General features: G+C 39.8%; 3 protein-coding genes across 3 annotated transcripts in view; 1 reads left to right on the top strand and 2 right to left on the bottom strand.

Annotated features, from left to right (window-relative positions):
• Positions 1 to 367: 367 nt before the first annotated feature.
• LOC121951664 (rho GTPase-activating protein 30-like) lies at positions 368 to 10,306 on the bottom strand. The gene is given in 15 exon segments (XM_042498088.1): positions 368 to 2,610; positions 3,584 to 4,194; positions 4,304 to 4,512; positions 4,609 to 4,852; positions 4,854 to 5,341; positions 5,676 to 5,747; positions 6,015 to 6,112; positions 6,349 to 6,529; positions 6,635 to 6,747; positions 7,291 to 7,398; positions 7,739 to 7,821; positions 8,044 to 8,188; positions 8,323 to 8,425; positions 9,307 to 9,640; positions 10,236 to 10,306. Coding segments are annotated over 14 exon segments (4,002 nt in total). The 5' UTR covers positions 9,395 to 9,640; positions 10,236 to 10,306; the 3' UTR covers positions 368 to 1,151.
• Positions 10,307 to 11,565: 1,259 nt separating this feature from the next.
• Positions 11,566 to 15,495, top strand: si:ch211-155e24.3 (uncharacterized protein LOC100150696 homolog). The gene is made up of 4 exons (XM_042497077.1): positions 11,566 to 12,142; positions 12,251 to 12,360; positions 12,971 to 13,064; positions 14,471 to 15,495. Exons 1-4 carry the CDS (start codon positions 11,896 to 11,898, stop codon positions 15,409 to 15,411), a joined length of 1,392 nt encoding a protein of 463 aa, XP_042353011.1. The 5' UTR covers positions 11,566 to 11,895; the 3' UTR covers positions 15,412 to 15,495.
• Positions 15,496 to 17,161: 1,666 nt separating this feature from the next.
• LOC121950939 (dual specificity testis-specific protein kinase 2-like) overlaps positions 17,162 to 22,943 on the bottom strand; it is a 35,748-nt gene continuing 29,966 nt past the window's right edge. Inside the window, exons 12-13 of the mRNA XM_042497076.1 lie at positions 21,017 to 21,550; positions 17,162 to 20,533 (exon numbers count right to left, since the gene is read on the bottom strand). Of these exons, the coding sequence (XP_042353010.1) occupies positions 20,232 to 20,533; positions 21,017 to 21,550 (836 nt within the window). The 3' untranslated portion in view covers positions 17,162 to 20,231. The remainder of the gene's footprint in view (positions 20,534 to 21,016; positions 21,551 to 22,943) is intronic.

Genomic DNA, 22,943 nt, shown 5'->3' with positions numbered 1-22,943 from the left:
CGTAACTCATCTAATAAACGTGACTTACAAATATCTCACCATTTCTACCTCCCATTTTAGTTGTTAAAAGAAAAAAAAGAAAACATCTAAAATATCTAAACACGAAAAAGGTATTCATCATGAAAATTAGTAAAACACTGAATACCAGTGATATATAAAAACATAATAATAATGCAATGCTTGGCTCTGTTCCATTTGTCCTGTAGGCTGAGAGGTTTACTTATTTTTCAAAAAAAATTAAATAAACACTGAGAAAAAGGTTGAGCTAAAAATATAATAATTACAACTAATAACAATAATAATAATAATAATAATAATAATAATAATAATAATAATAATAATAATAATAATAATAATAATAACATAATGCCAAACAAACATTTGCAGACATTATTAATTCTCAAAAATGATACATTCAATTTATTATACTGCTCCTTTAAATCTACCATTTAACCATATACTTGCCAACCCTTTATTTATACATATACTGCATACATAAAAATACTTTATATAATTACAAAGTATTGCATAACTGGATGACTAAAGCAAACCAGATTGAGCGTAAAGGCTAATCTTTTCACTTTTGATCAAAACTGAGTGGGATCTTAAATATAATGGACCTATAGTTTGGAAGCTATGAGAGTTTAGGGTTGTGCATGTTATATTTCATCCTCCGCATGTTTCAGCAGCATATAATCCCACCTCGGTGTTTGTTTTCAGTTTCATTCAACTTAATATCAGGTAGCACAATTGCACCTGTTCATTTATAAACTTCTTGATGGGGTGTACTGGCGACTTCGGGGTTAAACACACTGACCATGTCAATGCATTGTCCGTGATTCGAGTCCGGCCAAGCAGGGACCTTTGTTGCATGTCCCCATCTCTTATCCTCATAAGATTTCCTGTCAGCTCTCTAGCTGTGGTATAAAGGGGAAAAATAATCCTCTGAAAAAATACATTTATTACTGCTACTTTCCTGGCTGCACATGTGCATGGTAGAAAAACCACTTAAAAATCTATATGAAAGTATCATTGCATAAACAATACTGCAATTTTTACCCCTCAAAAAAGCCATTTATGCTATATGTAGAAAAATAGCCTAGTTTGTACAGTCATATTTTTTAAATCAATATACAATTTTTTTTTTTTTTTTACTGTGCTTCATTTCCCCAATCCCTCTGCCTTTCCTTCTCCTTCTCGCACTCTTTCTCCTTTTCTCGCCTCATGGTTGCTATCGCGACAGCCTCGTCAAAACACATGCTGAGGGGACTGTTTCTACTTGAGTCCCGTGAGGCACTTTCCTCTCCATCCCTCCTCCTGTCCCTCTCTCCTTTCTCTCCTCCTCTGGGTGTCTGCTTCTCCTTTATCCTCCTGCCCTCGTCTTCGCTGTCTCCTGCAGATACTCTGTCCTGCTCCATCGAGAGTCTTGGCGTGATTTCTTTCCCTCTGTCTACGTCTCTTTTCTCTCTTTGTTGCTGCTGCTGTCGGAGGGTCAGGGCAGTTATTTTGCAGTGCTGTGGCTTCGGAGGAACAACTGGAACAGCTTTTACTTGGTAAACCCTCGGGTTTTTGGAGATAATCAGCTTCCTTCCTACTCCGCCTAAGCTGCCGTCACTTTCCTCACACTTCCTGCCCTCTTTCATTTCCTTCATATCACACCTGACCTCTTTCAGTTGTTTGTCTATCCTTGGCGGTGTTGGACATTGCTTATCAGCTCTGTCTTTGTCATTGTTCTCTTTTTCGTTCTCTTCTTCTTTGTCATGATGCTGTGCTTCGTCACTGGCATGCTTCCCCTGAATTGCTTCTTCTAAGTCATTCATATTTGGTACGTTTGTCACATTTTCCTTTTGTGATGTCTCTGGGTCTGTGAGCTTTTCTTTAGTTGTCTCCATTGACTCCTTCACTTCCTCTACCTTTACTTTAGTCTCTCCTTTGTCAGCTTCCATTATCTGTCCTGAAACCATTGCTACCTGCTTTTCCTCTTCTCCAACATCTTTGATTGTATTTTCCTCCTCAGCAACATGTTCTCTTCCACCCATCCTCTCTTCCAGCTTACTTTCCTCATCCTCTATCACTTCACATATAATATCCTCAAGTTCAACCCAAATCACCCCACTTGGCCCACAAACTGCTTCATCCTGCTCTTTGTCACCTTCCTCTGTCTTTTCTTCCTGTTCTCCATCAGCTATTGCTTCGTTGCATTGCCCAGTGGTTTCTTCCCACATGTTTTTACCACTGTCTTTTATCTCCAGGACCATTTCTCGACATGTGTCCACTACCTCTTCCCTGTCCTCTCCCTCACAACTGTCCCTGTCTTTTATATCACAGGTTCTGGGTTGTTCTGTTGCCCTTAAAGGAAACTCTTCTAAAGAAACGTCATCAGTTTCTTTCTGTGTAGCACAAGGAACTCCATGACAAGATGGATAATTGCTGTGATGATCGTCCAACATGTCCGCCTCCTCCTCCTCGGCCTTCATGTCAGCCACTGTGCTCAATTCGTCATCGCATGGCGGTGGAAAGTCAGCGTAGCAAAGTGTTGATGCCTCTGGAGTGAAAGGTTGTTCTTTGTCACTTTGAGTATCCTCCATGACATCTTCCTCTGTGACTTTGCTGCAGATAAATGACAGAAACATTTTAGAAATACATATCTTGCTTTGGACAACTGTTTGTGAGGTTTGTAAAGTTAATTTTAGTGTATTTAACCTATTTTACATTGGACAGCAGTCTGTTTTGATTCTTGGAGGAGCCGTAGGCTAAACAACATTCAGAGCATCAAAATTGCAGCAAACCACTATTTGCTTTGTAAAGATAAAGTGAAGTAATGGCATCCTGATCAGAGAATGATCAGGACGCTTTGCTGTGCCTAGCATTGTTAGTGTATGTGTGTATTCTGCTGGCTAGCTCATCGCCGCTACTTTGCACTACGCTCATAAAGCAGATATCAGAATGCAGTCATTGCAGAAGCACAGCCCCCATCCTATATTTCTCCTCACGCAAACAGCGCTAGAGCACTTTTGCCATTGTTAGCACTATTTATTAAATTAGCACCATTAGCTGCTAGCCACCTGCTCAGGAGTCTCCATGTTGAGAACCATGTGCAAACAATCCCACCAATTCAACTTTTTATATATATATAGCAATATATATATATATATATATATACACATAATATAATATATATAATCTAATCTTGCTTTAAACCTACATCAGTTGATTTTTTTGGTGACTTAGGGGTAGCGCGACAAGCTGCAAACACAACCTTACTATGTTGACCAGCTAGTCTGCCATTTGACACCGCATTGCTAGTGTCCCCTGAAAACAGCTGCCTGTTGCGTGATTGAACTGAAAGACCCTAAAATGCTCTGCATTATCTGTGTGTTCATCACTATATGCAATACTTGTCATATTACATGCAGTTATTTGACCTATATAAAAATTACAGTTAAAGAAGCTTTAAAGGTGCATTTTGTGATAAATACTTTATCAGTACAGCCTGTGACTGACAGAAATGCACTTGCATAACGGAGATATCAGGTCTATATTTTTTTAATATATCGAAATGTCAAATAGGAGTCAGTTTCACCTTTGCCTATTGTTTTCCAGCTGGTCTCTTCCCTGTTGATCTTCCTCTTCTGTCTTTGTTATCTCATTTTCTTCCAGTCCATCTGTATCTTCATTGTCTTTCACTTCTACCTGCCCCCAATCTCCAGCAGTCGATTCTTCACATGCAGAAAATTCAGGGTTCAGTGACGGGCATTCTCTGTCCTCGGAGCTCTGCAGTTGTGGTTGAGGAACACCATCAAGAGCACAACTGTCCCGTTTCTCAGAGTCTGGCTCACAAGGCAAATCTTTCAAAATGAAATCAGAGGGGAGGCTTTTATAAAACATGTCGTCTTCATCACTACTGTAATCAATATCATCACTGTCGTCCGCTGCAGCCTCCTCTTCAGAGCAAGAGTCCTCTGATCCGTGGACAGGTGAGGTCATGTAAGGCAAGCTGAGGGATTTAGTGTGCCGGTTGTGTGAGTCCATGCTGAGCGGTCTGTGTGGCTTTAACTCTGTCGGGCTCTGGGTTTGTATCCCAGGGCCTGGTTGCAGGTCTGTCTGCAGCTCTGCAGAATGATGGGAAGCTTGCGCCATGACCTCGTACTCATCATCTGAGTGACCAGGAGGTTCAACGGAGAACTCGTTCACCTGAGAAGTAAAAAGACACAGGAAGTGGAACTTTCTATTAATCTTTCAGAAATACTTTCCACCTTCAGAACAGTCCAAATCTCATCTGTACAGTGAAAACAACACACACCTGATATGAAACACTGCAGTCCATGTGTTCCAGAACGCTGCAGTCCATTTGGTCCAGGAATTCAAAGTTGTCTTGAACATAGCCAGACAGCTCCTGGTCGTCCGCCTCCACTTCAGTCGAGTTGTGGGCATCAGAAGCATCAAACACGCACTCATGAGCATGCAAAGCCACTTCTGGCTGACCATCAGCCAGCTCCACTCCTTTCATGTCTGCAAATGAAGCACGGAGCAAGATTAGACATGAGCTTACATCACCTAAATCCATGTAGTCTTAAGAAAATAAATAGTATGAAAAGACTCAGTTACCCATGTAGTCGTCAACATCCTTGTCATCATCAGCAGTATTATCTTTCTCAGTGTGGGAGTTCAAGCTTTTGGCTCGTTGCTTCCTGGACACACCCATCACCGGCTCTGGGCTCCGTCTACATTCTTCTCTGACCTCCTCCTCTTCCTCCTTCTCTTTCTCTTCCTGCCCACCACCTCCTGCACCTGTATTACCTTCTGCACCCACGACTGCTTCCCCTTCTGTCACTTTCCGACTGTGATTTTTTCTCCTCTTCCTCAACCTTTCTGCCTTCTCCCACCTTCCCCTCCATTCTTTTGCTTTCCCTCCTCTCTGCCTCCTTACCTTCCACCCTGTCCCCTCCATCCTTATCCCTGCCGCGGTGGATGACCCTGTCGCCCCCGCCCCCTTGCAGTACCCCTAATGCCAGGTTAGAGGTGATATGCAGGGGTACAGTGACCATGGTGGGCCCCGTGATGTGCATGGCTGCTCTTCGGCCTACTTTAGTGGAGAGTCCTGGGGATCTGGACTGTAGACTCTCGTTGACGCCTAAACCTTCAGGGTCGAGGGAAGTGTAGGTGCCCTGGGTCCCCGCACCCCCACTCACTAACCCTGTTCCCCTGCGGTAGGTTACAGCATATTCACTGCCACCCATTGCACCAGTGGATGCTGTGACCTCTGGGCCAGATTGGGGGGAGTGGGTGACGAGAGGAGACATGTTGGTGGAAGGAGGGCGCTGGGCAGGACGTCTGGATCCTGGAATAAAAAAGACAGATGAGACATGAGGCTACGTGTAACTGTTTTTTTATAACTTTAATCTGATCCAAACTATGACTGTTTTTTTCTGGCAAATTATTTTGTTTTAAAGGGTAAGCACACACAAACCTGAAACACGTTTTTCTTACCTATCCTCAGGTATGTAACCATGAAAAATGTTCACTTTTTATGCACGTTTTCACCTAACTGTCTCTAAAATGTATGTTTGTGGTGCTCTAAGCATTACAAAATTACATTTGAAAAAGACAATTTGCTCTTGTAACATATTATTTGTTGATTGACAAATTTGGGATATGTGTGACATGAGTAGCACCTTCATTTGGATAGGGCGGGGTGCTGAGGGAGTCCATGCTTCTTGCTGGTCTCAAAACAGGTCTTTCTTTCTCTGAAACAAAGAAGTAATTATTAAAGACATTTTTTAAGAAAAAGTCCAAGTTGTCCTAATTTTTACTTCACAATGTGGTTACAAAGTTATACAATCTTAATCATGACTTGTACATTACCAGGGGCCGCATGACTGTAAGAAATTGTTAATCATAGTCATAAGTTTTCAACAGAAATGTCTTTCATTGCCAGAAAAGCGAGTGATCTCCCTCTGCACACAAGGTGGGGAACAACTACCAGGACTAATAACAATAAGGAGGTATGGTACCTTTGGCTGAGTGTTTGTGCCTCCGTCGTGGGTCATGGAATCGTCCTCCGATGTTGAAGATGGACATCCACTTCCTGCCTTTCAGAGATCCTTTTCTCCTGAATGAATATTCATAGAAAAAAAGTCTTAAGAACTTGTTTTAACGATGCAATGTCATCATGCAGCAAACACTGTTAGCATCATTCCACCACACTGTACATTTAAATTGGATCGAACATTTTACTCATCTTACAGACAGGATGTACCAGCTGATAATTACTGACCTTTGACCTCTGTATGAAAAACTTCTAACTTTTAACCAGATCATATATAACAAAAAAATAAGTCCACTCACTTGTCAGTGCCTTCAATGATAGAGTGGTAGGGTCTTATGGGTAGAGGGCCATCTCCTGGACTGATATTACCAAAGTGGGGGAGAGGCTGAGTAGGACCGGACCTGAAAAACCCTTCATCCTGATTGGGCATCGCTGACGGGGATGGGAGGGACTTCCTTCTCTCACTTGACACTCCTAAATACGGCAGAATTAAGTCAGTGCAGTGTAGTTAGGTGTGTGAAACAAAGTGAAACAAAATACCAATTCAGTCTGATTATCAGACCATAAAGTGTGTTACCTTTTTCAGGGGAAACAGCTGAGGGACGTGTGTGAGGATGAACTCCACCACGATGGACTGAACCCTGACCTCCATGAAGGCTGCCGTGCCATTAAACCCAGAAGCCTCGATGTCCTTCGACCTTAACAAATAGATTGATAGATTGATCAACTGATTGACTGATTGATTGAATGACTGACTGAGTCACTGATTGAGTGATTCATTGTTGAGAAAAGAATGCAAGAAATTAAATCCATGTTGAAAGGGACAAAATTAAGGAGAAACATGGGTGAATAAATAAATGGATAGATTAATTAATGACTGAATGAATGGAGGATTTCGACTGATCACCAGATTGAAGGAAATGAAGAGAGAAAACATCTTTTAATTCCAATATCATCAAATGAAACTGCTCTATTAATTAAATATGTGATGAATATTTAATGAACAGCTTAATGGTTGATACATTTTACACAAACCCATTCTCACTCCCAACTCATCAAATACTGACTTTTAGTCAGTGGCCCTCTGTGTCAGAAACAGATGTACCAACACACCCTTTATTTGCGGTATGAGACACACCCTGTGGGTGTATTTGTGATGGTTGTTCAATATTTTGATCAAAGGCATGTCACTCAAGATATAAACAACACATAAAGTATTTCATATTACAGTATAAGCAAACCTGAGTAGATTGGGGGCCCAGACGATGGCCAAGTTCCTGGAGTGCATATTGGTCTCTGAAGAATATGAGGCCATTCTGACGAGATGGCGCATCAGAAACTCTAGAGTCCTGATGGCAAGAGAATGAAAATCAGTGAGTGAGTAGTAAAGTAAAAGTTCTCAAAGCCTTAAATCTATGCATACGGGAAGCTCACTAAATGCAGAGGCAGGCAGACTGTATGTGGATACCCTCATTTTTCCTAAATAGTGTGGACTTTGTAAACCCCCTCAAAACTAATCCAATAAATAAAACACATTCTATGTGTACAAAACTGTAAAGGTACCCACTGGATGCTAGAACTGCAGACAAGTGCAGACTATCACCTACTCCCTCAAGGCAGAAAAGGTTTTTATGTAGCTGGGAAAGCTGCATTAGATTAATAAAAGAGGCCCTCAGTGCAGCATTGTACCTGTAATGCGGTGCAGGTAGTTCTTTCAGCACATCTCTGATCTTAACCAGCCTCTCCTCCTCCAGCTGAATGGCCACAGCCTCCTGGAAAACAGATGTGTTTGAATAAATATGATAGCTCAATTTATCATGATATTCATTCATTAATTGTTGTAAACGGCACATAGGGAGACCTGGACTCATTTTTATATATCATAATTTTAGCTGTACAGAGGCTGCACTTTAGATGAAATCAGTCCAGTGCACTCCATGAACACACATGAGGGGGAAAACTGTGTGAGATGTTTGCATGTCTGAGCTACTCACGGCAAACTTGTCATACAGCTGGTATGTGAGCAGAGGGTTTGGCAGCTCCCTGAAATAAGCTTTACACAGAGAGCTGACACAGTGGATGTCCTGCAGGTACACATCCTTGTTTAGATCTGGATTCCCATCACCCTCGAACTCACCCCTGGTTGAATTCACACATAGATTAACATTAGAGAATATCAACACAACACACTCACCTCATTACAGTTGGTGGAATATGCATTTACTGATACAGGTTTAAGTAGAGGCACACAGTTGCACACACACACATCTTACCTCAGTTTCTGTATGTTGGACGACACTCCAGATAACCTGTAGATGCCGTCCACAATTCCATTTTTCTCAACAAACTCACTGCAGCATTGCAGTACCTGAGGAACTATGGGAAATGGTAAATGATTAAGAAATGAAAGAAATAATAACATAACACTAATTAGCAAAATGTTTAGTTTGTTTACTTTTAGCACACACATTTAATTTTTATGTATTTCATCTGAGTGTTATTTGGTGGTCCAGTAGCTCTTTTATGTTGTGTTAACCATGTATATATATATATATATATATATATATATATATATAATATATAATATATACAGACAAAGACCATACCCTCACAATGGTACCTATTTATCAAATTGTGGTCAAAACATTGTGTATATTTGTCCTTTTCTGATAATTATTAATAACCAGCATCTTCAAAGAATTTATGAATGTACATGTACCCCCTTGATGATTTCCAAAAATGTCATGTATACAGTACATTGTACAATCATGTATTTTTCATGTATTATTCATAAGATATTCAAAGTTTGGAGTAAAAGAACTGTATCAAAATCAAGTCAGACAAAATACACGGACATGTATATACACAAACCTAAAAATTACAATTTTTATAACATATAAAAAAACATTTTAAAAACAGGGCAAAGGCTATGCCTGAATTACAGCTGTCAAAAAGTTGTCGACCATCATCCCTGTTTAGTAATACTCTTACCAGCAATTACGGGGTGACAAATAGAGGACGTCATTTTTGGTTTTGAAATATTTCCAAAATATTCAAAGAAACACAGATTATTTTGTAAGATTAACAAGGACATCTTTTCATATTTATACACATATTGTTATCGAAACATTATATGGTATTTCAGATGTATATTGTGAGACAGCTCTGCAGTTTCTGGTGAGATTACATGCACATCTGCATGGTGTTAAGTGTGTGTCGTAGAGGAAATGGTCATAGGATAAAGTGTATCCACTCACTCTCTTGAGAGGAGGCGGTCAGGTGCTCCAGCAGATCACATCCAAACACCTTCTCTTTGTTCCCCCCTTTTCTCCGTACTCTCCGCATCTCTTCCTGTCTGCTGTTTCACCTCACATTCAGACCGGCCCGGAGCTGCTCTGTGTGCCACCGTCAGACCGACTGACTGTGTGGGTGCTGGATGTGTTGCCCAACTTGTTTAACGTGACGCTGACTTTGTAGAGGCTCTGCACATTTCACAGAATTGACCGTGCTGCTGCTTCTGTTTCCTTTGCTTCAGTGCAGGTGCAAGTTGTTTCCTCTGTAAGCGGCATTGCATTGGAGCTGGAGTTAAATCTGGAGTGTTAGAACATACTTTAGTCGGTCTTCCACCATGCAAAAGCAGGAATAACAAAACCCTAACCCTAACCCTTTATGCAAACACCAGCTTCACATTGCTATCAACAGTCTTCCCCAAAAAAATCAAACAAATGCACCAAATCCTCAGTGTGCATATGTGGCTTTCCACTTCCCCCTGATGTGCTCAATTTATTTTCGAATGAAAGGCCACACCCTTGCCTCGGTACTTCTCCTATTCAGAGAAGTGTGCCAGTGAACATTTCACACAAATCACACCATAATGTCTCTCTGTGCTGGGTGACCCATCTAAACCTGCACTCTCAGCCTGAGGACTGAGCTCAGTACAGGCCTCCCTGCCCGCATGTCACGGCCATTGTCGCCCCGTCTTTCACTGGAGCGGAAGTCAAGCACTCTTAAAGCCTGAACATATAGACTCACTCAGACATTCAAATCTTCCCACCCCCTCCATCTTCCTGACACCTGCCACTGCTCTCCCTCTGTCCGCTATCTTTCCCTATCTGTCCACTTTTAGTAACAAGTTTCGACGTAGAAACATTAAGAAATAAAAAGGTTAAAAAGCGAGTGTTCCTACCTTCACTCTGCATCAGCATACAAGAAGCAGCATAAAATGATGACGCAAGAAACCACTAAACTTCCCCTGTTAACTTCCTGAGTGTCTCTCCTTCTCTTGTGTTTTCTCTCTGTATGTGGCCCACGGTTTCTCCGCCTCTGCTGATTGAGTAGGGAAATCAGTTCTGTGTATCTGTACAATGCATCTATTTCCCTTTATGTGCTGCGTTGTGTCTGTGAAGATAAAGCTCAGCATTAGCTTCTCATCCTGACATGGACAATTAATGTACATATTGGACAAATTAAACTCATTTCAGCCCATCTCTTTGCCTTTGTTGCTGTTGTACATCAATGCCACATGCAAATATGATCCCCTGAAAACCAGTGCACCAAACAGAGTTTCGGTGAGTACCGTAGAAGTACCTCAAAATGCAACAAAGGCTCAGAAAGTTCTAGCATAATCAACACAGCATGTATCACAATTTGCTTCAATGAGCTACAAACTACTACAAAGCATAACAGAATACCACAATAAACACATTGTAAAGACAAGTAAAAGTTATGAATTTGAAATTTTACCCAAGTAAAAGTACAGAAGTATAAGCCAAAAAATGTACTTTAAGTATCCATACTGTAATGGTCGTAGTGGTGATGTAGTGGAGTAGAAGTTTATAGTAGCTTGGCATAAAATAGAAATGCTCAAGTGAATTGGAAGTACTTCAGAACTCTACGAAACAGTTCTAAATGTACTTAGTTACATTCCACTATTGTGTTTGTGAGGTTCAGTGAGAAGTAAATACCAGGATGTTACTTTTAGCATTAGTGCACAGCCGGTATGATGAAAAACAGCAGTGCACACAAAAAATCTTAGACAGAGATGCACAGCTGTGGCAAAAATCAGGAAACAATTACAACACATGCGCTTACAGAAACCTCACCTATTTAATGTGGGCAAAAACTTTTTGCCAGTGTTCTGATTGCTTTCTGTACTACCAGTACAGTATAATATTTGATGGAATATAATAATATTATAGCCTATATTAATAATATATGATGGGATTTACAGGCTATCTTCATATAAGCCTATTAATGTAATTTTGATCAGTTCAAGGTAGTCTTTTTTTAGGAAATGTGTTCTGTTATTATTGGTATTGAATTACAAAGAAAGCATATCGCTCTATCAGCAACTTTGTCATATTTTCAAATATTTTTAATAACCTGAGTTCACTATGTGGCCCTTGAGGTCGGACTTCCGGCGCTGGGGTCACCGTGCGCATGTTGTCGAATATTTACGGTAATACAACAGGCAAGTGACGCTGCCACGTTAACCTCGTTTTGGGTTCCAGTGCGTCCCTAAGTGGCGGAAACAATGCTAGATCAACGACATTGCTGATGCTAAAAACAAATACAGAAAAACAGGATTCATCTCATAAAGCAGAATAAGTCTAAGTATCTTAGTTAAAAAAGTAGTTTGCAATTAATGCGACAAAAGCAGAGCAAGAATGAGACCGCCCGTGCGAGCCAATGGGTGTTAAAAACAAGCGACTCTCTCCCCCAACCATCCGCGGAAGAAATTCACAACGCAAGTACACAGCATCTCCCACTCCTCTGACAAGCTATTTGTAAACATTTATCCTGACAGCGAGTGAGATACAGGCGTGTACAGGTCAATATATTTATTTATGTTTGCTTGTAAAGCCGAAGTCGGCGTCAACATGGAGAACGGCGGCTTTCAGAGCCAGCTACTGTCCGTCATGGAGGTCCTGGCCAAGGCGGCGGTGGCGGAGATAAACCGGCGTGTGGATGACAGCTGCGCGGTGCTCCGGCTGGAGGTGAGCCAGAGCCGGCGGGACATCGACCTGCTGAAGAGGAAGTGTGAGGTGATGGAGGCTGAGCTAAGGAGGACCAGGATGAGAGCCAGGAGGAAAGGTGAGAACGAGTGGCAAGATGATTTTATTTCCTGGTGTCAAGTCTTTGGTGTGTGCTTTTTAAAACGCGTTGTGTTTTGTTGTTGTTGTTGTTGTTGTTGTTCCTCAGTATTTTATCCTCCAGCAGCCGAGAGATTCACTCCTTTAGTCAAAGTGGTGATGAGCAAAGAGAGACAGAGCACAGAGTGGGATGCTGAGGCTCAAAATCAACCCCAGCAGGTATGAATAAAACTAAATATGATTTTTAAATGTTTATTAATCAGTTTTTTATTTATCAGGTGACCAATTAGCCAATAAAAGGCCAGTAAATAATGAAAAATACCCATTATAATTTTGTCAAAGCCTAATGTTATGTCTTTAAATCGCTTGTTTTGTCCAAAACCCAAATACATTCAATTTACAATAATATTGAAATTCACAGCTCCTTGCTTTTAATAGCTGGAACCTATGGATGTTTTACATTTTTGCTTGGTATACGGCTTAAACAATTAATTAATCATAAAAAGTGTTATTTTTTTGTCTCAATTGATTTATTAACCCCACTCAGTCAATAGTATAAAAAAAATCTCATTTTGATAATTAAGTAGTGTCCCATTTGTAAGCTTAAAAATAAAGTTAAAATTAAATACATAAACAAGAAAACAAGATAACTTGTATTTCACTGCATATTTTAGCTTTTTGGTTTATTATGACTCAGTAAATGTATAGTATACATATTGAAAAAATATTAAAAGTATAAAAACTTGTATGTCACAGTTTTTATTTCCATTTAATGCCTAAGTAGGTAATCTCTCCTGTGTGAGTACTGACGTTGAGCCTGGTGTTGCAGTGTGCAGAGGTGGAGACTGTTAATGAAGCTGAACACATACTGATCAAAGAGGAGTGTGCCGAGGACGACATGTGGAACTCAGAGGACAAATTAAGTGAGTTCAAACACAAACATCAGACGCTCCCTTCACTCATCATGCTATCAGCAACAGGTGTATACTTTGTTATATAATTAAATAACAGTAATGTTAGTTTAGTTTACAAGTAATGAACATATGACAACATTTTTATTGTATTATGTTACTGTTCAGAGTATAAAGCAAAAAGATAGTTTAGCAGCATTATGTCACAGTACCCTCAATGAACCACTTACGTACACACAAAGTCACTAACATCACCATTACTATGAATTACTTTGTGCAGGTCACATGGACTTCTACAACCGCACAAATCATAATTGCTGTTACTCATGATGAGCAACACATGCTGTACTTTCAGTCAGCCAGTCAAAATACTACAAGTTACCTGCCTGATATGCGACCTTAATACAGTTCCCTGCAATTTATAAAAATAAGTTTGAGCCGGCATATTAATACACAGCAAGTGTTACACTAATTGTTTGTTGGAACAACTTGAGCCAAACAAATTCAGATCCACAGGCTGTATTTGAATCCCCTTTCATCTGCACAGTCAGTTCCAGTTTTGGTCCAGTGACTCTCGGTTTGACAGCATTTTATTGACCTGAATGAAGTTTTGAATCTGCTGAATCCTCTCAAATTTTAAAGAGGACGTTTTCTGTTGTTTTTCAAGTTCATACCTGTATTTTGAGTTTCTACCAGAACACAGAACACCTGTACTCACCCTCTGTCAGGGAAGCTCTGTTTTAGCGTCTGTTTCTTTAAGCCTCTCTCCCGAAGAAAGTCCAGTCTTTTCTGGTTGGTCAGCATTTCCGGATCCTCTGCATCTCGGCGTGACTGTAACGGAGAATAGTGACACTTTCAACCGTGAAAAAACACACATAAAAGCTTAAAAACACAATACGACATAACAGCAGAAATCTAAACTTAAATCAGGGAGAAATTGACTGCAACCAAGATGACATGTTTCCCTGACATTAGCATTTAGCTTTAGTGTAGTCTACATAATATAGACACCTGCATTAATGCATTTGAAGCATATGACCATACAAAGAAATCTGTCACTATCTGACGTCAGCTTGTCCCCAAAGTTGAAAAAATATTCGGAACTGAGTATTCGGACCGATCTGAAGTCTGAGGGTTTTTTTGACTCAGAGAGATTACGTTTACTTCATTATTTGAAACTTCGGCCACGCTTAATACATTACACATTTACAATTCACATTTAACTGCGTCACATTACACATACTACAGAAAATATGGAAAAGCATAATAGGTCCCCTTTACAAAAACTTGTATTTTGTCTTAATGTTTTATGCATTGCTCTTTGGCAGTGAAAGGAGGGGTGGTATCAAAAGAAGAGTTAGACTTTGAGATTGATATTTTCTAGTGTAAAATGATGTGTGGTTCCTTCACTTTCTTAGTCTCCGAACCTGAGCAGCCATCATGTTTCGACGCCTCACAACCTGCCCAGCCTGACGGCTTTACAGAGCGTTACCACTCAGCTGAGGGCTCAGGTGACCCCGCATCTCTGGTTTCCCCAACGGACGGCTACGACACTTTCCCAGAGCAGAGCAGACACCAAACGGAGGCAGAGCTGGTAGTAAAACACGAGAATGAGGAAGAGCCAGATGAGAACGCGGCTCCTCTCGATTCAGCCCACAAGTTTGTGACAGAGGAAGGTGACGGACAGCTGTGGTCGCCCAATCTGTGCAGGGACGCTGTTAATTCGAGCTTCTCGTACTCTGAGCAGCAGTTTGAGCCGATTCCCTCTGTGTTCCCGTCTCAGAGTGGATTGCATTTAGAAGACGTGGTGCCTCAAATTCACTCAGCGGGGAAATCACAGTCAGCCGTTGTGAGCGCAGCACGAGTGAAAAGACGAGCCAGAACTTTTGGGTGTAAGAGACCACAACCAGATGAAGGGCACAGTGCTTTATCTCAGATTAACAGCATGGATCAATGCGTGATTCCTCAACAATCACAGCATCAGTATAGAGACTCAAACCCAAGTGAGGATTTGACGCCACCAAACCCAGCGCCGTCTTCTTTCTGTGGGCGCAGCAGCTTCGGCCTGGCGAGGAGGATGAGGACGCCCTGGAGGTCTGGCATCGGTGAGAAGAGGTTCAGCTGCACGTACTGCGACAAAAGCTTCATGAGGTTCAGTCAGCTCAAGGAGCACCTGAGGAGTCACACGGGAGAGAAACCGTTCAGCTGCCTGCAGTGCGGCAGGAGCTTCACCAAACAGTGCAACCTCATCAGACATGCGGTGGTCCACAGCGGAGAGAAGCCCTACGAGTGCTCGCTGTGTGGGAAGTGCTTCACCCAGCGCTCCAGCCTGAAGTCCCATCAGAAAACTGCTCACTGAGCTCACAGGGTTTTATTTTATACAGCTGGTTCGCCCACATATTGAAAAAAAGTGTTTTCTTTGTTTTTATCGTTGTTTCATTGTATATTTTCTTCTTTCAAACAGTTTTATATTATATTTAACACAATTTTTCGAAACAATAAAACAAACTAGTCTGGAATTGTAATACCACAATTTCATTTAAAGGGCCATACTACTGTGGTTGCAATTTCAACTACAAATAAATCCGAGTATTTTTTTTCTTGTGCTCCAGGCAGCCAGTGGCATCCATTCTTCACTGTTCAGTTTAAAAACAAAACAGTTGACTCTTGAACTTTACGTGTGTGGTGTAATCCATCACTCTGAACATCAAGTTTACATTTTTTCACAACAGTAACTGACCAAAATGTATTTACCAAATTTAATTAGCTGCCCGAAACTGCAAGAATAATACATTAAAATGTATATTCTCAGTAAATGGTCAGTAAATCCAATCTGAACGAAAAGTGTAAACACGTGAATCCACTGGTATGGTTCTTTAAATGTGTATCGCCCTGTTTTAAAAGGCTCTGTTATAGTACAATGAGCGACTGTTCTAGATGAGTCATAGCAACATTGCACTATCAACACTGCTTATATTCTTATTAATGAAAAAATGTCTTGTGTAGTAATATCTTTGGAAAAGCACCAACAGTCACATTGTCACATTATATTGTAAAAGTGCTTGCTTTACATGTTGGATTGTTGTTATGATACAATGATGCACATTCCTCCACACAGACAGAAATATGAAAAATACACTCAATAAAATACTGTAGATAAAGAATTAAATTCATTTATCTATAAGGATGTCAGGTGCTCAGCTGCTTCCACGTTACACCAAACTCTGAAATCTGTCAGATTTAGTGATGCTTGAGGTGAGCTGTAAAAGACAGGACTGGTAGGTTGATCAAATGTTTTTAAAATATGAATGGGGTCATTTTTATGCCTATGTTAGACATGTTAAGTCTGCATTTCATTTGGTCAGTTTCTTTATCATTCAGTTAGGCAATTTAATTCTAAGTGCGTTGTTGCTCAAAAGCGAGGCCCGGTTCGTGCCTGTGGTGTATTATCATTGCCCTAAAGTATTGTTTGATTTGTACCGTGAAATGAAATTTGAAAAAAAAAAAGTATTATAAGATCTATTTTATTTATGTTGTTTTTCCTTATTTCATATTTTCATACATATTAAATCCCCTTTTTTATGGTTAAGAACAAAATAAGCAACAATTATATGTAATTTCTGGCTACAATTCTTTTTTCTTTTTTTAAAAATTAATGACAACTTGTAAAATTAATCAGAATATCTTATCTTATTCTGCAGGAGACACGTTTTCCCATACAGATGGACAGAAGAGTCTTATTGCTTCTGATTTGACTTTCAGGAAACGGGATGCTTTGCTCTGAGACCTGAGAGAGAAAGAAACTGGGGTTAGGCTTGCATCAATAAACTAGTCTAACATTTCTTATTGTAACCAACCTGTTATGACCAGAGAGCTGAGACTCTACGATGACACTTGATCGGGGATAAAGTGAGGACCTTTTAACAGCATCTGTCCACATGATGAACTTAGTCTTCGAACCTGCAACTCAGACCTAAAAGCAAACATTTTAACTTTCAATTTAAAACAAATATGGCTTTCTAAATTTTAAATCCAGGCTGTCTGAGCTTTTTTGAGTTTAGTGAGAAAAAAAGAGGATAAATAAACAAGGAAAACTCAGAGAAGCTTTGTTATTAGATCAGCAAAAAACATCTCAATCTGTATTCATCAAGGCAGGTAACACAAACTTTTTACACAAATATACAAAGGTAAGACATGAAAAATGTTTTTTCATAAATATCAAATTAGATTCTTTATACTGTAAAACAGTGTCATAAAAGTTACATTGGTTGCATAGAAAAGTAGTGATAAGTAGCTCGGGGACATCGCCGTGTATATCGCTGTACAAGTGCATTTTAGTTCCTACTGACGTGATCGGACTGAGATCGGCAGAATGTAATGAGAACATTGTAAGGAAGTGCAGGAGACAACTGGTTCAACAAAAAATAAATCTGATTTCATAACAGTCATTTACTTTATACACTGAAACATTTAGACCAACACTGATGAACAGTTGTAATGTTTTAACAAACCTGCCAAATGAGAATCAATGATAAAAAGAGTAATCCATTTCAGATGTTTACTGGAGTGTGTGAGTAGAAAATGCATGAGACCACCAATTTAATAAGACAATGAAACCAAATGTTAGCAGCAACCATATAAGGAGTGTGTATGACTAAATTGCTGTGAGATATCTAGCTTCAGATTAGGAATGCGCTCCAATTAAAAGAGAATAAACATTAAATTTTAAAGGTCCAGTGTGTGGGATTTAGTGACATTTAGTGGTGAGGCTGAAAACTGCACCAACTGATACTCGTCTGGTTTGCCAAGTTTTTAGGAGAACTCAAATATGCATATGGACTTATCTTGAGCTAGTGTTTGATTGTCCATTCTAGGCTACTGTAGAAACAACAACATTTTTCAGGTGTTTATAAATTAATTAGAACATAGTGATGAATATTATATACAGTTTCTGCTATTAGATCCTCCTAAATCCTATACACTCGACCTTTAGGTAACATCTACTCACTTAAGCTCAGGCTGTACCATATTTTCAGGGGGAAAAACTCATGGTACGTTTACATTTATTTATTAATTATTTGTGATAGAACAGACATTTTTATGTTTCTAAATACTGCTCAGCTAAGCTCTGTCTGGTTTGGATATTTTCCACACAATACCCTGAAAACTCAACATCAGGCACATCTGAATGGAAAAAAACTAAAAGGCCCAATGTAATTAAAATATAACTCATCAAACATAAGTTGTATTCTATGAGACTGAGCCATGAGCTCTTCTGAGTTTCTAGGTCAGGGAAGTTTACAGTTTTTTAAGACACTTTGGTCGAGATGGAATTAAATCTAGTGAAGTTTGTGTGGGATTTTACTTACATTATTACTCCCAAATTTGGTCTTTCATACTCATTTTAAACACATGACATGTGAATGTATCTTATGCATGGGACGGAATAAACTGAGGGAAACAGTCTGCACGCACTGCATAGTCCAACCAGGAAAGCCTTTTGTCATCTCAACTTTCTGTCAGGCTGATATCTGACTTTTTTTTTAAATAGTTATCAGCGATAATCACTGTTTGTTGATAACACTGTTAAAGAACATATATGCAACATTTCAAACTGAATTATCTGATTTTGTATGTAATTCACATCTAATTTACATTACTGCTGGCCTTTATTAGAAGTTTGACATGAGATCGATTTTGTGAGGGAGCACCCTCTTCCAAAAAATATTCAATTTTGACTTTAAAGCTAGACTAGGCAACTTTAAAAAAAAAAAAAAAAAAACAGCGATCACTGTGGCCATAAGTGGTAATTACTCAATGATGGCACATGAAGTAAGTTGCTTTTAAGGACTACATTCTGAGCGTAGAAAATATGTGTAAAAATCCTGGTAAAGCCATGTGCTATTATGATGTGAATGGTATATGTTAGTTAGTCAGTGTCTGCTAACATTAGTCATATAGCTTTTCTTGGTCAAACCAGACCAAGAAAAACTATAGTGGCTCAATCCCTGAGTGTATTGAAGTGAGTAGGGGTGCGTTTTATTGTTTGCAAATGTACTTTCCATTTGTAAGAAGATGTTGTTTTGTCTTAAATGTTACATAGTCTTGCTTTAAACTTCTTCTTTTTTATTCCTCTGTTTTGGCTTTATTTTTTGATCATTTCATCATCATTGTGTGTTAATGAGTTGCAAAAGGGGACTATTTCAAAAACGTGGTGCATTCAAGTGAATTCTGACATCTGAAATGTGAAACTTTACAAGGTACTTTTTTGCTGAATTTGATGTCTTAACAGCATTGCTTGTGAATGCTTTGCTTTGACTGCTGAGTGGTGTGAGTTAGACAGATTTATAGTGCATCTGACCAAAGGCCGCTATGACTAATGACCACATGAGGTCCTAACCTAAAACTATCCTCTCTAAATTCACTCTTGCTGTTGCAAGGCAGAGTTCCCTGTGAATTAGTTAAAGGAGGTTGAAGGAGGTGTGACAGTGCAAAATGTTTTAACACTGCAGTCTTGTTCTGGGTTGCTAGGACGGTTTGAGATGAATCATCTGTCTTGTGAGTGTTGGTTTTTAGGCACTCAATTGTTATAAATCACCTCTAGTTTTCTTATCTGAATGTTAATCTGAAAATATGGGATTTGTTTCGATTTATTATAAACATTTGTCTAACAAGGAACATGGGCAAGGTATCAAAACATAAGCTTTGATTTTTAAACACACACTTACACAACACAAGGGATCGTCAATACCCCTTATCATACACAAGACGCCTAATATAAGAAACCTTAAAAGGACAAAAAAAATCTACATCATCTCACAATATTAAATATGAACAACTTTTTCAAAAAAATAATCTCTATGCCAAGTGTCCATTGTGTTGATAAAAGCTTCTTTTTTTGTGCTAAACGGAGACTTGTCCCGTCACACCTGCGTGATAATATCTTTGAAAGATCATTATCATTAGGTGTGCTTGATTTATGAGTCAACATGTGATACATTCACTTGAAAGATAAAATATCAAGTGCTTTTATTTTTCAAAATCTTTAAAATGTATACGGTGTGTCGGTTTACTGCCTCTGTGCTCTCCATCCAGGGGTAAAAATCTCCCTTCTGTCCAAATCCACCACCACCAACACCTCCGTGTGTGTCTGTGTGTGTGTGTAGATTTACATGTGTGTTACATGGGGCAGGTGTCTGTCCCTCTTTCTCGTTCCTCCTCTTCCTCCATGCTGCTGGAGCAGTCCATTGCCTCCCCACTGTCTCTCTCGCTGCTGGGGACCATCGGAGACCAGCTCTCCCCAAGCTCATCCTCCTCCCTTCCATCCTTCTTCCCCTCTTCCCCTCCGTCCTCCTCCCCTCCTCTCTGCCTGCAGTAAGGGGGGATCTCAACCACGACGTATTTCTTTGCCCAGCCGCTCAGCACTGCCTTCTGCCGGACATCATTTCCCACCAGGCCTGCGTCAGACCTGGAGTTAGTTGCTGAGGGAAAACAGCAGAAAAGAGGGAAACAAAAAAGAGAGGAAGGGAGCTATTATTATCTAATTTGGTGATAGAGTTTAAAAAAAACAAACAAACTGTGCCTGTGGCTTAGTTCCTGCAACAGCTTCCAACTTTTACCAACTGCCAAAAAACATGTACATACATAACCACCAACCCTGAACTTCATCCAAATCAGGTGCAGTCTTGTTTTTAAATGCTAAATAATGCCCTGATGTTATATGTTTAAAGCTCGTTGCAAGTTTTTTTTTTTTTTTTTTGCATATTAAACTTGTTTTTAAATAAAAAAAACATTCACCCATTATCAGACTTATCTGATGTCCTGGAGCTATAAACTGTCAAACTAAATAAAACCAATAAAAGGTCTTTGCTAATTAAAATGGATTTTGTACAGATCTGAGTGTGCTGATACTTTTCTCATTTATATCAAAAATGCTAAAAGGTCATCCTCATCAGACAACTCACCGGGCAGCGTTGTCGACAGTTGGCTGGAGTTACACATAACAGAACCGTTATTATTGGAGCTAAGAGCAGCAGCGAGGTGAAAGACCTCGGAGCGGGGCAGCTGAGGGGACACAGGCAAGGAGTGACACTGTCTTCCTGGCAGCTGCTGCCAGTAGTAAGACGTCTCCTGTTGAGGTCCTCCTGGTCCGTGAGTAGACAGCTGGTTACTGAACATACTCCCCGGAGGCGAGTGCAGGTCAAAAACCAACGAGAACACGGACTTGCTGGGCACGTCGTAAAACTTGATCTTGCCTCCACACAGGTCCTCTCGAGCAGTGAACGGGTTGATCTTGTGGGCTTTAGATGCTCGCTGAGCAATAGGGGGGTTATAGTAAGGGTCCTGGACATTCACTTTTCTTCCTGGTTTGCAGGAGAAGATGTCTGATTGGCTACGGCTGAGCCAGATGTTTCGTCGTGGGCGGGGTGATTTCGGAGGGATTTTATCATCGTGGAAACCGAGAGGGTTCTGCCGCTTGAAGCCCTGGATCTTGTCACCTTGAACGCAGAGACAGTTTAGTTGTTATGACACATTTTGCATAAGATTCACATCAAGTAATCAAATTTGACAGTAAAATGTGCACAACTTAAGACTAAAGATGTACTCATATTTTATTTTATATTATGACAATACTTTATTGTCATGTCTTGATAATAGTGCTCTGATGGTGAAATGGAGAATCTAATGTAACCACTAGGTGGCAATACAAGCTAAATCCTGCACAGAGTACACAGACATGAGTTCCTTGAATCTCTGCTCATCCAGTGATTCCACTGGATGACACCTTTAAGGCAAAAATCTTCCCTGTAGAGTGGTTGGATATTAATATTCTTATAAACTTTAAAGTGCTGCAGCAGGAAAAAAAATGTTGAACGAAAGAAAGAATTAAAGGATGACAAAAATAGGGATCAAAAAAGTCTACAATAATAATAAGTCTTCTTTTTGCAGTTATTGATTATATTGTTAAGAAAGAGATTGTGCATGTAAGCACTAAAATAGTATTTCCTTGGATGAAAATCAGTTTGCTAAGATGATACTTACAGACAACTGAGGTAACCAAGAAAACATCTTGTTTTATTTCAAATCTCAAAGTACCATTGCACTTCTAAAAGATCATGTAACCATTCATGCCAGGAAATAAATGAAAATATTACTCATGACTCATAAGGACCAAAAAAGCTACAAAAACATTTGGATAAAAAGTTGTTACACAATTTCTACTATGAGGGTGATCCTGGTTTTGAGGAAATGCTGATGTTATCGGTAAACACAGAGAGAGGGAGCTCTTACGTACTCTGATAATCAACAGCAGACACGGAGTGAGAACTGTCAGATCCAGGCCATGTTTTCCGCACAATAAAGGCTACATAACAGTTATTTCTTATGCCAACGGACCCTGGCTGTGTTTCATCAATTGTGTCTACATTGATCTACATTTTAAACACAATACCAGATGTAAGAAACCACATTTGTGTCACTACTATAAATCACTCCTTCATCCTGTAACATCATGTTTGTGCTCTCCTTCCTCACACACTGTAGCACTGAGGAAGAGAAGCTGTTTGGCCTGTCTAAACAAAAACATTACTGCCTGCTGACTCCATGATGGTCAGACATGCAGGCGGCGGTACACTGGACCAAATTAGAAGTGAAACCTGGGCCTGCATAGATCAAGTATCTCAAAATAGGCATCTAAAAATCTCAGACCAGTTTTCCTCTTAAGTCATGGTGAAGTTTATATTATCAGCAGCCAAAGACTCTGTGCTACAGTTCTTTGGAGTGATATGGATTAATGGAAGAATATGTTTGACTTTGCAAATATGCTACTTGAATATCATACTGGGGTGCAAATAACAGGGGATACAAGTGTAATAGTGGAAATAGGAATAC

The sequence above is a fragment of the Plectropomus leopardus genome, chromosome 12 (assembly GCF_008729295.1).
Source record: "Plectropomus leopardus isolate mb chromosome 12, YSFRI_Pleo_2.0, whole genome shotgun sequence".
Classification (NCBI taxonomy): domain Eukaryota; kingdom Metazoa; phylum Chordata; class Actinopteri; order Perciformes; family Serranidae; genus Plectropomus; species Plectropomus leopardus.
The sequence above is the reverse complement of the archived record's forward strand: the minus strand, read 5'-3'. Positions and strand labels throughout refer to the sequence as shown.

Bases quoted from the DNA above. Each gene is read 5' to 3' on its own strand.
- si:ch211-155e24.3 (XM_042497077.1), top strand. From the start codon at position 11,896: ATGTTTGCTTGTAAAGCCGAAGTCGGCGTCAACATGGAGAACGGCGGC. The intron at 12,361-12,970 runs GTATGAATAAAA...CTGGTGTTGCAG, and splicing joins CTCAAAATCAACCCCAGCAG to TGTGCAGAGGTGGAGACTGT. The intron at 13,065-14,470 runs GTGAGTTCAAAC...TCACTTTCTTAG, and splicing joins GAACTCAGAGGACAAATTAA to TCTCCGAACCTGAGCAGCCA.